General features: G+C 34.9%; 2 protein-coding genes, 1 long non-coding RNA gene and 1 pseudogene across 4 annotated transcripts; 3 read left to right on the forward strand and 1 right to left on the reverse strand.

Moving 5' to 3' along the window:
• Nucleotides 1-3,976: 3,976 nt before the first annotated feature.
• LOC142539883 (small ribosomal subunit protein uS14z/uS14y/uS14x-like) lies at nucleotides 3,977-5,706 on the reverse strand (annotated as a pseudogene).
• LOC142539884 (uncharacterized) lies at nucleotides 4,337-5,308 on the forward strand. The gene is made up of 2 exons (XR_012818985.1): nucleotides 4,337-4,874; nucleotides 5,201-5,308. It is a non-coding gene; the product is annotated as an uncharacterized LOC142539884 (long non-coding RNA).
• A 2,136-nt stretch (nucleotides 5,707-7,842) lies between the features above and the next one.
• On the forward strand, nucleotides 7,843-10,107 carry LOC142539885 (uncharacterized). The gene is made up of 2 exons (XM_075645628.1): nucleotides 7,843-8,083; nucleotides 8,692-10,107. The coding sequence occupies exon 2, from the start codon at nucleotides 8,703-8,705 to the stop codon at nucleotides 9,720-9,722; it is 1,020 nt and encodes a 339-aa protein (XP_075501743.1). The 5' UTR covers nucleotides 7,843-8,083; nucleotides 8,692-8,702; the 3' UTR covers nucleotides 9,723-10,107.
• Nucleotides 10,108-11,374: 1,267 nt separating this feature from the next.
• On the forward strand, nucleotides 11,375-15,718 carry LOC142539887 (putative E3 ubiquitin-protein ligase RHY1A). Of its 2 annotated transcripts, XM_075645629.1 has the most exons (5): nucleotides 11,375-11,408; nucleotides 11,572-11,871; nucleotides 12,876-13,066; nucleotides 14,217-14,700; nucleotides 15,306-15,718. In XM_075645629.1, exons 2-4 carry the CDS (start codon nucleotides 11,623-11,625, stop codon nucleotides 14,668-14,670), a joined length of 894 nt encoding a protein of 297 aa, XP_075501744.1. In that variant the 5' UTR covers nucleotides 11,375-11,408; nucleotides 11,572-11,622; the 3' UTR covers nucleotides 14,671-14,700; nucleotides 15,306-15,718. The 2 variants fall into 2 exon arrangements, 1 of the variants encoding a protein (XP_075501744.1); XR_012818986.1 differs by lacking the exon at nucleotides 11,375-11,408 and having other exon boundaries at nucleotides 11,493-11,871; nucleotides 14,217-14,834.
• The last annotated feature ends 278 nt before the right edge of the window (nucleotides 15,719-15,996 follow it).

The raw sequence follows: 15,996 nt of genomic DNA on the forward strand, positions 1-15,996 counted from the left end.
AATTTGGTGACAACATGTGAATCATATTAATTTTATCAGTAATTTAAAGGAATTCAACTATCGCTTTTAGTTAGTTTTTCGATGGATTTTTCTCGAATGACATCTATACGATCGATCAATGTCGATATATGTGAAGAATTATTTCTTTGGAAGATGACCTAACTAGTTATTGATTTAGGATTGATCATTAAGGATCAAAACATTCTTCAATCTCAAATTTTAACATTCTTCAATCTCATATTCTAAAATTATATGAACAAAAAAAAACTTTTTTTTTTAAATTTGATTAAATGCATCATTTAATAAACCCATAAACCTGTACTTGACTACTTGTCATGTTTAATTTTCCATCACATCAATTTTATTAAAAACTGATTATATAAAAATATTTAAACTAAACCAAACTAAACTAAGCACATCCCATTTATAAAATCTTGACTCCACCAGAGAAGTCCCCACAAAACACATTTGACTTTGTCCTACTGTGAACATCCCATATGTGTTAGTTAACTCATTCAAAATTGAATAGATCTCTTGTAAAACGATTTTATGGATCTTTATCTGTGAGAATTGACAATTCTATCGATATTAACAATAAAAAATAATATTCTTAGCATTAAAAGTAATATTTTTTCATGGATGACCCAAATAAGCGTTTCGTCTCACAAAATACGACCCGTGAGACCGTTTCACACAAGTTTTTGCCTTCAAAATTTCAAGATAATTTTGGTAACTAATTAAACTAATACATAACTACTTACCCGATTATGATTTCAGGATTTAGTGTGCTTCACTTAATGCCGTATATGTATAGTGTAATAAAAATTCACAAAAACTCTTGTTAGACAATCTCACATGTCAATTTTATGATATGAATCTCGAATCCGACCCAACTCATGAAAAATATTATTTTTAATGCAGAAAATATTGTTTCTTCATAGTAAATATGAGTTGGATCGATTCGTCGCATGAATATAAATTTATGAGATGTTTTCATAAGAAATTTACTTATAAAAATTAAATGCGGCTTTGCATAAAATTCATATAAATTAGGTATAAATCTCTTAATGTGGCATCATAAATTCCTCAACCGCTTGGATATTTATCAAAGCTATAAACCTATGATTTAGCTTAAGATATCGATTTTTAGTTTAATGAAAATCTTGATTTGATGAAGAAGAAATATGATTATCGTATGGAATTATGTGTAGATCAAGCATCTAGCTAGGCTCAAAGCCCCATCGAATTCTATTCATTAAAAATTTTGGGACAATTATTTAATTGAACGTCCAAGACCCAAATAATTATGGAAATAATCAGAGGAAAAAATTGAATGTTGCCTGAAAATAAGGATATTGCCTTTTGTAACAAATTTGCCAGTTTGTTTTTGTTATTACGTATGTCCTATATAGGATGCACCGTCACGTTCAGTCTATGTCTTCATTGTTTCCCTTGCTTTTCACTATTTGTATCTTTATATAATGTTGTAATTATATATATATATATAATACTTCATTTTCTTTAATAAGAGTATATCTCTTGTGAGACGGTCTCACGATCATTTATCTGTGAGATGGGTCAATCTTACCGATATTCACAATAAAAAATAACACTCTTAGCATAAAAAGTAATATTTTTTCATAGGATGATCCAAATAAGATATCCGTATCACAAAATATGACCCGTAAGACCGTCGCACACAAATTTTTGCTTACTAATTATTATTTGTAGTGCTGAAGTACGCCACTCAATTAGTGGGAATTAATAACATTTGCAGGATGAAAGTTGAAACATAAATTTAAATTGGTGGTAAATATAAATTGACTTATTAATGGATTATAAACATAAGAATACGTAGATTGATCTAATCTATATTTATAATGAAAAAAATATTGTTGACAAAAAAATAATACATTTTTCGTAATGAAATCTGTCTCACAAAATTGATTCATAAGACAGTGTCATGAAAGTTTTGTGTAAATATAATTGTTATTATATGTTACTGTTTATTTAAGTAATAAAATTTTAAAAATAAGTTTCATAATTTAAAATTATTTATTTATCTCCTGCAATTTTAGCAAATTAATTAATATTAGTAAAAAATCGGGAGTCCTTGTCTGTCCTTTTATGCAGTTACTAATATTTTAAATTTTGATCTAAACCAGCGACCTAAAGTCTGTTTGGTGGAATACATAAATCGTTGTCTAATCGATGGATATATTTATTCCAGAGATTTAGGTTCCATGTGACATTACTATAATAAATTGACCGGAGAATATAAAATTTAATTGAAAATGAATGTCACGGGAGTAGGTCTCTTATAAGACAGTCTCACGAATCTTTATCTGTGAGACGGGTCAACCATATCGATATTCACAATAAAAAGTAATACTCTTAGAATAAAAAGTAATATTTTTTCGTGAATGACTCAAATAAGAGATATGTCTCACAAAATACGACCCGTGAGACCATCTCACGCAAGTTTTTGTCATGTCACGGAGCCACAATTGATACCTATATCTCTCAGTTTATCCAACTTTTAAAACATTTAAACTAGTTTATGCATTGATTGAGCAAGATTTAATTACATTGGACTTTAGATTTATTTGGTAGAATCCAATCAAACCCAAAAAAAAACAAAAAACAAAAAACAAATCGAAGGTAGCTGGAGAAACAGATTTAGAGGGCATGTGAGTTGTTTAAATGAATTTAGTTAAAATGTTATACATCCGTTAAACCATCATTAAGTCGTGTTTGGTAAACAATAAAAGTAATTAGTTAGGCCATAACCCACATTATGATCCAAGAAAGAATCATAGTGCCTAACCTATTCACTTTCTCTTTTTCTCCACAATAATGGTATTTCAAATTTTATTACATTTAGCTCAAATAAGTTTTGTTTATATGAATTATTAAAAATTAAACGTTAACATTATGTATAAAGACAATACAATATATCACATACAAAAATTCGATTCATTTTTTAAAAAACAATAATAAATTATTTTAATCGTTTATCGTTGTTAGCTAGTCATTTTTTTTAAATTCTTTGTTTTTAAGAAAAAGATATTAATCTAATGCCTTGTTATTTGATTTACTGTATTTTGTTTATACAAAATGTCTAATACGTTTTAATTTTTAATAATTCGTGCAAAAAAAATTTTTTTGTTCGAGTAAAATGTAACATTTTGAGTATAAAGTGGAATAGATGATTTATTTGTACTCCTAGTTCTTTATTTTTTAATAATTTGTACAAACAAGATTTGTTTGAACAAAATATAGCACGATTTGGAGCATCAAGTGGAGCAGAGAATTTCGTTCCCACCCACTACAGACACCTACATGAGAACTGCTGAGATGATGATGTCCATTTATCGGAAGAGAGTGTACTGACATTATTTTTTTCTTAAAGAACCGTTCTTTTTCTTTGGCATTTGGTATCATATATAAGAGCGTAAATGAATTAAGCCGGTTCGTGAGCTTTTCGAGCTGATTTAAAAGTATTTATTTCATTTTCGAGCTAATCAAATTCGAATGAAACTCGAAAATGTTCAATTTTTTTCCCGAGCCGAACTCAAATCCACGTCATTTTGTTTGATAATTCGTGAATCTTAATATTTTATTAATATAAATAATTATTTATTAAATAAGTTTTGAGCCTTCTCAATTCTAAGTTTCAAACATCAATAGTTTGAGTAGTGCACGACCATTTTCAAATCTTTTGAACTGAACTCGAACTTTAATTCGATCCGAATTCGAGCCAAAATTTTTAGACTCGAATAAAACTAATTCGATCTTTTAAATATTTGTCATATTCGACTCGATTCGTTTATTTTATAACCCTAATAACATAAACATATCGCATCATTTCGTAACCATGTCTTGGTTCTGAGTTTCTCGTCAAGATTTGGGGACAATGTTTTCAACCAATTCGCCTGGCGGGTTACTTCGAGACGATGGATTAAAATGCAAATGATAAAAAAAATGAAATACGATAGCAAACCGTTTAGTATGAACACAAAATAGCAGAATGTAAGACTAACAAACTATTTCAAGTTGCATTACAAAATCAAAACAATAATTCCCATAGGATTCTTGAAAAGTTCTGTGCCAAAGCAGTCCTCTCCCAGCAACTTACCATAGATTCAACGGTACTGCAAACAAGATTTCAGGTAAATCACAAGTAGTCATGTCAATTTCAAACAAAACATTGTATACGAGTAAATCTACCTTGATAAATCCAATTTCCTTGGCGTTGCTGCGGAAGCACTGTCTGCAGCACATCAAGCCATACTTTCTGATTATACCATGGGGGTTCCCACACACGCGACTGCCAAAAGCCCAAAACCCAAATAAAATTTAAAACTAACAAAAGGAAGAAGTTAAGCAGTTGAAAACTTGATAACAGAATCATAGGTTGATGTGAAACTGAATGGTGGTGAGCATTTTGTTATTTCAGTGCAAGATGGTAAGAATGAACCTAATACTCGTTAGAGTGGCATTCATTATTGGCTGAATACGACTCAATTAACTAAAAGGGGCTCTGAAGGGATTAACATGCTTGGAAGCTCTTGCGATAACACAATTGCTTTCACCTCAGATCAACTAAGAGGTAAAATTTCACGGCATGAAGAAAACCATTTGATATGGATGGTATTCATAGCATAAAATACTAATGAAGTAATAAGAACATATAAAACAAGAAAAAGGGGCCGGTACACTTCCCGTGATTTATTGCACAGGTAAAGATGTAACAAGGGCGTAACAAAGACTTGCGATATTCAACTGATGCAAAGAACCAAGCCAAAACAAGGCTGCCACCAAAGATCACAGACCACACCTTACCATTTCATGCAACCCAGCATAAATAGGGGGTCAAATTGAGTGAACAATAATCAAATGAAATAACTAACGATCAATATATGAGCTGTGACCACACCTTATTATCTCACATAACTATGTGTAACATAGTTCTAAATTCTAAATTGGAAGCCAAGACAGCATTAATGACATAACAATGAAAAATAAAAGGTAAACCAGCTCAAAACAACAAAAAAAGTACTCAAAATTAGCTAGAGAATTAGTGAACGGCCTTCAAAACACGTAAATAAATTACCTATAACTACGCACCAAAAGGGACATGAAACCACAAAAAAATCAACATGTCATCCCTGTGAAGATCCCAACTTTGCTATAAAAGCCTCAAGATGAAAACAAATGACCAAATCAATAAGAAGTTTTGGACTTTACTCTTATATTTAACACTCAGCATAGTTTTTATTTCATAAAACTTTAAACAAAACAAAACGGATAGCATAAAACCTAATCAGTCCAATTCAACCAATCCAAAATTCGCAGGTCAGATCAGCGCATCACACCAATACTTGTACAGAAAAGCGAATCAAAGACGAAAAATCATGCGCCATTACGCAGTAATCAAAGTAAAATGAATGTAAAGAGGAAAAAAAAGTGAAATTTGGATAAAGATAAAGATACCAAGTGCGGGATCCAGGCCGTATGTCTTGGGGTGAGAATTCCAGACGTTGGAGTGTCCCATTTTTCTCTTTTCGATCGATTTAAACTTTCAGAAGCCGTTGAATACTCTCAGAGATACCGACCGCTAGAAGCTTTTCGCAAGGATCTGAAGGAAGAAAGGTAGTTATACTGGGCGACTCTGGCAGCCCTAAAAGTCAAAACCCTAATTTTGACTTGGAATTAGACCTTCGCCCAAAGGGCTGTGGCCCATTTATCTAAAATTTATTATCCTTTATTTTTTTTATTGGCCCATTTAATTCTTAACGGATTAATGATTAAATTCTAATTTCCAAAATTACTCATGATATATTATTAATGTTAGGGATGTAAACGAATCAAACCATTTGTAAGCTATTCGAAACTCGATTCGATAAAAGCTCGTTTAAGCTCGTTTAATGAGGCTCGTTAAGATAGACAAACCAAACTCAAGCTTTACAGTATTCGGCTCGTTAGCTCGTGAACATGTTCGTTGGTAAGTTCATGAGTAATCTTTTAGATGAAAAAATAATAGTTTTGATATTTGATTTATTGATTTTGCATATTATTTATGAAATATATATAGAAAAATCTATTAAATTTATTTATTATAATAAATTTACAAATTTTAATAAGAATAATATATTTTTGTTTATATATATAATTTACTTTTTAATTAATTTAATGAAAATTTAAATGTATAATTCATATTTATTAAGTTTGTTTAGGCTCGATAAAGGCTTGAATAAGCTCGTGAGCCATGCATATATTCGTTAAATAAAGCTCGAGCTCGGCTCGATTATAAACGAACCAAGCTCAAACATTCAAGAGTTCGGCTCGGCTCGACTCGATTACATCCCTAATTAATGTAACACATTAAGCGCAACATCTGAACTCAATTTCTTATTATCATCGCTTTTTCAAATATGATATTGATTTACATGTTATTCTAAGATAATTACATTCTACAGTTTACACAAAGATTCCACACTATTTATAAAAAAATTATTTATAATAATTAATGCTTCGTATATTAAAAAAATTATATGAGCTTACTCCCATTGAGATGTCCGAGTTGAATAGATTATATGAGTGTTTGACCAATGATCGGGAGTTCGACTCTCTCTAACAACACTTTACTGGGTGAGTTAGTCGCGCATGACGACTTGTCAACTGCAGTTATCTGGCTAGCGTACTTTGCAAGCTATTTGATACCTCACAGATGGGCCCACTAGGGGTTATAGGCCAAACTAGATTTGGAACCTGTAGCCCATCCCCATCCAAGATGGAAGGCTCGTCAAGGGCCGAGGTACCCTCCTGTAAATATCAGGTTTGAGTGTTAAGTTTAGGGGATTCTCATTATTATTTTTCAAGCAGCGCCCTTAGCTGCTCTCCACTTATATCCTCAGTATCTGACTTGAGCGTCGGAGAGGCTGCCACGAGACACCCTCATGGCCCCCTTCTAACGGTCTTATTCGTGATTTCAGGCTGAGGGCAATTTCGAAACCTGCGTTTGGGCTAGTGACAATTGCTGGAATCGGACCCTAAATTTTCCGTGATACCCCATAGATGGCCCTTTAGGATTAGGTCAAACCAGATTTGGAACCCCTGACCAATCCACATCCAAGGTGGAAGGCCCGTCAAGGGCCCATGTACCCTCCTATAAATACCTAGGATTGAGTGTTCAGTTCAGGGGATTCGCATTATTATTTTTCAAGCAGCGCCCTTAGCTGCTCTCCATTTATATACTCAGTATCTGACTTGAGCGTCGGAGGGGCTACGTTGGGACACCCTCCTGGCCCCCTTCTAACGGGCTTAATCTTGATTTCAGGCTCAGGGCAATTTCGAAACATGCTTCTGGACTAATGACATTTGCTGAAATCGAACCCTAAATTTTCCGTGAGTATCAAGAGACTTATCTTTTGTTGCGTGAACATCAATTGAAGCAGCCTCTCGTAGATCACATGCACGATGCTCACACTCTAGCTTCCGCTGTTGTGCATCATTTCCTTTGCATTGAAAACAAGGATACAAACATGATTTGTTTAATGTAGTTTACGTAGTTAAACATGATTTACATGTTATTGCGTTAATTCATGGATCTACTTACAGGGATAACATATTCTCACGTCATAAAAAAACATAATAATAAATTTTCATTCTATCTATCATCGAATGAATTCTACCTCAGTCAGTTGAAATGAAGTTAAATGTTTTGACTAAAAATATTATTATTATTTTTGTAAATTTTTGAAAATTCGAGTCAATGACCTTGTATGAAAACTAGTTCACTCTTGAGTTTATAAGAGGAAAAAAAATAGAACTACTGCAACCGTAGTCAAAAGCATACAACCAAACAGAGCCTTATGTAATCCAGCCCTCTGTACTCATTAGATTCACCTGTGTACGAACCTAAGAGGATGATCAAACGGACCAATAAAGTTGGTGTTTGGCTTTGTTATGTCTCTCAGGTCAGACTTTAGAGACAAATTCAACCCATGATAGTAACTCAGGCCCGGATCAAACAGGAAAGTTGGGAACTTCACGCTCAATTTGAACTTCTGCCATTCAGGTCAATCTCTATCTCGCTGTTTACCCTAGTTTTCTTGGAAAATTCAATTCGATTTCTGGGTTTTACTTTCTCGTCCAAATGTGAACTAGGTTTGTATCACGATTCAAAAAATTTTAATTTTTATTTCTATTTCTGGGTCTTTGTCCCAGTAGGTATTGTTTGTGTTAAATTGGTGTGAATTGATTTCAAGAATTTTGGTTTTAGATCTGATTTCTTTATTTATTTTCTTGCGGTGTTGTTCGAAACTGATGTTTCTGCACTGTTCGATCTAACACTGTCCCTTGCGATTTGATGATGAAAGTTGAGGTTTTTGGTAGTCATGATTGAAAATTTAATTAATTTTTCCCGAACGACAAATTCCCGGTGCTTCAAGTGTTTGGTGTTGATTGCAAGTTGTTGATACAGTGATCCTTCTCTATGATGTGTATAATTTTGTGTTTATAATTGCATTGTAGATGATATTTGTGCATAATTGTGTTTTGCGTTCGATATGGCATCATAATCCTGAATCTTGTGCATTCATTTTTCGAAGTGACTGGAGATTTATATTGATTAGGTGTTATTCTCTTGAGTTTTGACTTTGATTTGGTGTATTTGATATTTAACAGTTCAAGCTAAAATGGTGGCTAGCCACCATTTTAGTCGAGTGGACACACTCAAGCTTAAGGATTTTATCTACAGAAAAATTGGGCCAAAAAGAGCGGATAACTACTTTGATCAGCTGGAGAAGTTTCTCAGCTTTAAGGTTAACAAGGCTGATTTTGATAAAAGCTGCATAGAGACAATTGGAAGAGAGAATTTGTCCCTTCATAATCGGCTCATTAAATCCATACTCCAAAATGCTTGTCATGCTAAAGTTCCTCCTCAAAAACCTAGGAAAGTTGAAGGGCTTGGAGTTAAAGTTTCCAGTGGTTACCAGAAATATTGTGCAAAGTCTCTTTATGGTGATATGTTGCTTCAGTCTCCCCGCAAGTGTCGGTCTCCTGTTAATAGAGATCGTAAGTTTCGGGATCGTTCAAGTCCTCTCGGGCCTTTGGGTAAGAGCCCAAGTCTCACGGTTGAAGAAACAGTAGTGACACAAGAACAGCCAAATGGGAAAGATTTGCAATCTCTCAATAGTAGGCCTTTGGTTGATGATGGGGAAGAGGTGAACCAAGTAGCAGGAAGCACAAGATTTCGAAGATGGGGTGATATCACTGCCCCACTCGGTGTCTTTCAGAATAATGATGCTTCTCCAAATGTCCATCTTGCTCTTAAGCGTATAAATTTCGCAGAGACATGTCAAAGTAGTTTTGAGTTGCCCGATACCAGATCTTTAACGAGTCATCTGCGGGAAAAGTTGGCTTCAGAGGGAGTTGGAATTTCGTTAGATTGTGTTAACTTGATAAACAATAGTTTGGATGTTTTCTTGAAGAGATTGATCGAACCATGTCTGGGAGTTGCTAGATCACACTCGAATGGTCGAATGATCGCTGCTACGAGCGGAACCTTGCAAGGAAGATTCACACCAAGACCGCTACGTCCAACTTCTGCAAGCATGTTGGATTTCCGTGTTGCAATGGAGTCAAATCCTCGTATACTTGGGGACGGCTGGCCTACACACCTTGAAAAGATCCGCACTTACGCCCTAGAGAAGTAAACAGGGCACCAGCGACGCCATACAGACGGCTTATTTAGATTAGTTTCAAAATAGTTCCCGTTGGCTAATCCATTCAGAGATGATCCAACTTCATTGTCTAGTTTTAACTCAGTATCTCCAAGCATTGCCCGAGGGAAAAAAAGTCAAGATTCGGGCAAGGTACCTTATCTCTTCGTACAGATGTTACCTATGTTAGTTGTTAAAAAGGGAAATCATTAAAGTAGGGGATTTCACACATTTGACAGTGTTTAGCGTGTCTTAGTTTCTGGGTTTTGAGCATTGTTTTTTCGAGTTACATGTGATGTACAATAATATTTTAGTGATTTAACATCAGCAGACACGAATTTTTTGCAGAGAAATATTTGAGATATTATGTGTGATGCCATCTTTTGTTTATTAATTATTATATGTGGGAAGATTCCCATGCCCACCAAACTCAGTTCATTCAACGTTAGAAGTCACCATATCCCAAATTTTTAATAAATATGTTAAAAAATGTAATCTATACTGAATGTCTCGATTTATTATTATTGTTTATTAATTAAAAACAGAGATATATTAGCACAGAAGGTTCTGTATAGATCATAGAATGTCGTTGCCTGAAACATGTTAATTAAAATATTAAGAAAAGTGGCTAATCAGCGTAGGCCTAGGCATATAAAATTTTCAGACAATATATTTGTATTCAATTGATCGTGAAATATTCATTACTACGTCGGCTTCCTACCTGTTACTTCTTCTTCATTTGATGCGAATATCTGACCACGATGGATTGCAAGACTACCTCGATGTTCCAAGTTACAACCTTATCCCAACATCATATGTATTGGCACAGGTTCAACAAGATAAGGAGTTAGATTATTTTTGGTCGTTCAAGAAATTTGATAAATTGCCCGGTTGGAAAAGACTTGGTTTTATTTTTGGGAAACCTCCCGAAACAAGAAGATTGAGGTCTTTTGTGAGACGTTCTCACGAATCTTTATATATGAAACGGGTCAACCATACCGATTTTACAATAAAAAGTAATGCTCTTAACATAAAAAGAATGATTTTTCATGGATGACTCAAATAAGAGATTGTCTCACAAAATATAGCTCGTGAGACCGTCTCACACAAGTTTTTGTCAAACAGAAATCAACGCTGACTTAGAACAATTCCAAATTGTGTTTCACATGTAGCTGTGCCGCGTGTTTATTATTATTTTTTAATTTCTTAAATGATTTAATTATTTTATATTTCAATTAAATAATTTATTTTCTATAATTTTTGAACTATTAATTATAAAATTTTAATAATTTGATTTTAAATTAATTAATCATAAAATATAAATTTTTAAAAACAACCAAATTAAGTTACTATTGCGTTAAATGTAAATTATGAACAACAAACATTAAACAATAAAATTACGAAATATAAAAATGAAAATTATGAGAAAAATATATTTTTACTAGAATTTAATTTTCAAAATATAAATAGTTATTAAGAGATAGAAATATTAATATTGAAAAGAATAATATATTGTTTTTATATATCACTAATATAATGCATAAATATGATTATTCAAAATATTGTGCAATAAATTCCGTTTGAATTTATTAATTAATTAAAGAAGGAAAGATAGATACTGTACTTTCCAAATTCCAATCTTCTGCTGCTCCGCGTCATTGCTCTGCTTTTTCCTCGAAGGTATCGCCCTGGTCCATCAGTTATTCAGACTCTCTTTTTTCTATTCCTAGGAGTTTCGAAATTTCCAAGAAATTGTAATGCGATAAATTTTGTGTGTGTACGTTTCTCCAATTTGTCGACGTGCATGTATATTAATTCTCGTCTTGCTGGGATATTAACACAGCGATCCACCGGGTGAAGATCACTTTGCTTTTCCGGCGGTCGTCGAATTTGTATGACGAGCGCTTCGGAGTTATTCTACACTAGGAGGTCGCGTTTCGGTCGGAATTCGGACCCATTTGACGTCAGCTCTCATTCACCCGTTGATCGGGGCAGCCGCCGCAGCCGCTATCCACCCAGCTCCCACCATCACAGCACTAACACGCGTCGTGATAGAACCGACCACGACGTCTGCGGTCCGCCGCGCCTTGTTCCTCATCGTTCCAGGCAACCCCATTTCCATCGCTCTTCCCATTCCCTTCTGGTGAGGTTTAAGTTCGTTTTTGTATGATAAGAGGGACCGACTTTAATTTTATTTATTCAGCATGCATATTTGCATTTGTAAAGAAGTTGCAAGTCTCTTTCATATTTATGTGACGATTTCACCTTTTTTCGTTGATTAAAGTGGGCAAAATCTATCCCAGTTGGCTTTAAGTCAGCTCGTAGCTTCCATATTAGGCATGTCCTTCGGCTTAGTTCTAAATTGAAATTATGCTCTCATCCTATCGTCCGATTTACTTACTATCTTTACCATTTTAGAGAAACCAAATCTCCAGCAGCACCCTTCTCTAGCTCAATTTGAAAGAAAGGTCTGTAGTCAAGCTTCATCGAATAGAAATTGTTGAGCTGAAGTTTGAGTTTCTGAATGTATCTATTGTAATTTAAATATATTATTGAAAGGTTATAAGTGGAGCTCTGTCACTCTGACAAATGCCCGAAGCGGAAACTAAAATACTTTAGTCTGACTGAGGAACGTACTTGGGCGATGTGAACTTTATTCGAGCTTGCTTAAAAATGAGCGTTTTGGTCTAGGGACTCACCAGCAGTTTGATTCCCTTGTATCTCAATTTCTGATATTTTTAGGCTGAAGTACATTATGTACCTTTTTGCCGATTAACCTTGATTACGACGGCTGAAGTTGCTTTTTGTTCCTGCGTGTCTAATGCATTCACGGTTGTAACTCGTCACACGGTTGTAACTCGTCAGATAAAAAATATTTACTATGTACGAGCCAAACCACGAAGATGGATTTGGTAATTGGGCTGCTTAAGTAGCAAGAAAAATTGTACTATAATGTCTCTTGTTATTGATCCTTTCGAACTTTTAAGTTGGAATCATAAACTGTGTCAGGAAAACTGAAATTTTGATGCTCAAGGTCTAGTTTTCTCTGGGGATCAATGACATTTTGCGCTTTCTTTACTAATTATTCAAGTCCGCCCAGATCATTCCTTTCTGCCGTTCTCAGTTTATTCTTCTTGAATTGCTCAGGATCGTGAGTTTATTAGGCCTGAACTTGGTGGCCATCAACTTGCTTCAGGAAATGCTATACATTCTGGAAGTCAAAGCAATGTGTTAGATAGGGTGCAATTCAGTGGGAATGACAGACTTCCTGGAGCTGTGCTTCTTGCTAGAGACCGGCTTGTACAAAGGTTGAGAGGTGTTACTCTTCCCGGTAGCAGGTTAGTACGGGTATATGGGTCCCATCAAACACCGGGCAACCCCAACCCAAGAAATTTCAGATAGTAGTGACCACGTAAATGGCACGACCGAATATTTTTACTATGCACTACATTGGTCATTCTATTGCTGCCTCTGAGAGAATCCATTATTAATTCCAACAAAACCATATCAAATTATGAAGTATAAGAGATCATTATTTTTTCTTTTTCCTGCACTAGGTCCTATTAATCTTCTTCTCTTTCTTGTTATACGAGTAGCCAGGGCCCTGCCCCTTCTATCCTTCGTCTTCATCCTGTTCGACTGTTTTTGACTTCTACCATACTTTTTTACCTTGTTTTTGTCCTTATTGTTGCATAACCATTTAGTTTAATTTCTCACCATCACTGCATTTCTTATTCCTTGGATTTACATTTTGTTCCTCCTGTTTTCCTCCCAGCATCCCAACTACTGGGGTAGCTCTATACTGGTCGACAGATCGACCTCAACCAAGCAAGGATTCCCTAATTCGAGCTCAACTAGAGTAATTATTGAGTAACTCGAGCTTGATAATTTATTTACAAAAATAGTTTGAATTTTATGATCAAACTAAAAGCAAAAAAGTAATTAAAATAACATGTACTTGAGCTTGAATGCCCAAGGGGATTGACCCTAAGATATTACAGCTCATGGTCGACTCAAGGGGGAGCTTGAGGTACTCGATCTTAATTTGAACTCATTTAGAAGCAAATTTAAGCCGAGCTTCGAGTGGGTAGTTAGCGAGCTTCTCAACTTACTTGCCTCCTTAATCCAAATGCTCAGATGCATCTTAATTTCTTTCCACTGCAGCAGCACATGCTACCACATGCAAAAATCTGGTGGCACTCTCATTCATGCTTATGTTCTTGTTAGCTAAAAGCAAGCATACTACTAACTTCTTATAGAAATTGACCAAAATTTCATATAAAAAATAAATTGTGTTATGTATTTTGTGTATGGTTCATATATTTTTTAATATGACCTCCCAAGTCTGAGTAATACAATTATGCACTCTATTTCGTTCGTTTAAATCCTTTGATCAACATCTCTCTGGAGATGAGCCAATTTTATATCCATTTGAAATTCTCTCCAAATTTCTGGCAATAGGATAACTTATCACTCTTTTATTTGTAGGCAGAGAAATCGGAATTCCCAAATTGACCACCGTAGTGAAACGGTAATCGGCGATGTGCTCAGACTCACTGATGCTGAAGATGGGGAAACAGATATATCTAGAGACTGGCTAGCCACACTGACATCTGTAATTGATTCCATCAGCCGACTAACGAGCATTAAACCGCCAGGACTCACACAAGAAGCACTGAACAGTTTGCGCATTGAGGTGTTCCGTGTGCTAGAGGAAGGCGACAAAGAAGACACATCGAGTAAAATAACGGAATGCAGCATATGCCTTGAGAGTTTCTTGGAGGGAGATGAGCTGATTCTCCTGCCTTGTGCTCATAGGTACCATGTTTGCTGCTTGGATCCATGGGTCCGAACCTGTGGAGAGTGCCCATATTGCCGTAGGGGCATTATTGTAAATGCGGATGGAGTTGAATATGTTGAGCGATCGAGCTGTAGTTGTTGACTCCAATGTTCATCCGGGCTTACCTCCTATGTGAGTACTAGCAGAAAGTTTACAATTAGTCTTCAGTTTTCTCTATGTCCCACAATCTACCCTAGTGAACCAAATTACATGGTTCAAATGTTTCAAAAAAATAAATGATTCGTGTGTTTAAATGTCCAAGATCCGTCAGCTCACTTCCTTCCTGAGCGGTTGTAAATTTCTTATAGCTGTCTGCAAGTTAGAATTGAGGTCATCTTGGTTGCATTTTTTGGATACAAATCAAGGGCCTTGTTTTATTGGGTGACCAACATTGAATCAATCTCATTTACGTTCTCCTTTTGATTTGCATTGTTTCGGTCATGAGTTTTCATACATATGCTGAATTCTTACTTTGATTATCATGAGAAATTAGGTTGCGTCTACATTCTTAATCCAATCACAACCAGAACTGTCTTTTTTCTACAACGACAAGCTATCTTTCGTACACAATTTTGAATTATGTCATATTGCATTCTTACTCGTATTCTATACTTCAAAGACTTTGGTTGTCTTGATTTTTTTTATTTTGGTTGAGATTTCACTTATACAATGCCCATGAAGCATTCCATGGATTCTCAAGTGAGCTACGGACTCATCTTCTTATGATTTTTTTGCAGTGAATAGCCAATGCAGCTGCACTTCAAGCTGCTTCTAAAAAGAAAGAAAAGAGGTATAAATACATTCTGAAGATCGAGAAGGGAACCAGACGGCATTTCCGCGACGACATAACTATTATAGTCTTTTATCTCGATCATCACAACCCTTCAAAATATCAATAAAAACAAGGTTCTTCTGGCTGACGTCTCCCATTGACTTGTATTCTTGTAACTCAGATGAAGTAGTTGAGAGTTCAGGTGACAAGGTTGGTTTTTCCCATCGAGGAATGCCTATCAACGGTTGCATATTGACCATGTCTTCTTATAGAGAGCCTGATAGTTGAACATATGATTGAACTCTGTGTACATTTCGGTTTGTATACTGAGCTAGTTTTGGCATCAAATACACGTTCTTTTTGTTATTTGGTTGTCCATTTCGTCTAGTTCTTGCCATCAAGAGAGTATTTCTTGCTGTGATAGTTTTGAAGTTTATGTTCATGTATTTAGTTAATGTTTTTGGGTCATTTTATGCCTCCATCTAAAATCTTTTACTTAATTTTATGTTTTTTTAATGATATTTTATATGATGATGTGTTAAATATCTTGATCGAATTAATCACTTGAGAGTTGTATATATGGATTTAGACCATCCTCCTTCGTTGAGCTAGTTTTTGATATTTAGTTAGTTATATACAAGACTTGGTTGAGCTAG

Source organism: Primulina tabacum, chromosome 3 (assembly GCF_025594145.1).
Source record: "Primulina tabacum isolate GXHZ01 chromosome 3, ASM2559414v2, whole genome shotgun sequence".
Classification (NCBI taxonomy): domain Eukaryota; kingdom Viridiplantae; phylum Streptophyta; class Magnoliopsida; order Lamiales; family Gesneriaceae; genus Primulina; species Primulina tabacum.

What these genes read in the sequence shown, in the direction of transcription:
- LOC142539887 (XM_075645629.1), top strand. Translation starts at nt 11,623, where the DNA reads ATGACGAGCGCTTCGGAGTTATTCTACACTAGGAGGTCGCGTTTCGGT. An exon ending in GCTCTTCCCATTCCCTTCTG is followed by an intron (nt 11,872 to 12,875) that starts GTGAGGTTTAAG and finishes TGAATTGCTCAG; the next exon opens with GATCGTGAGTTTATTAGGCC. An exon ending in GTTACTCTTCCCGGTAGCAG is followed by an intron (nt 13,067 to 14,216) that starts GTTAGTACGGGT and finishes TTTTATTTGTAG; the next exon opens with GCAGAGAAATCGGAATTCCC.
- LOC142539885 (XM_075645628.1), top strand. Translation starts at nt 8,703, where the DNA reads ATGGTGGCTAGCCACCATTTTAGTCGAGTGGACACACTCAAGCTTAAG.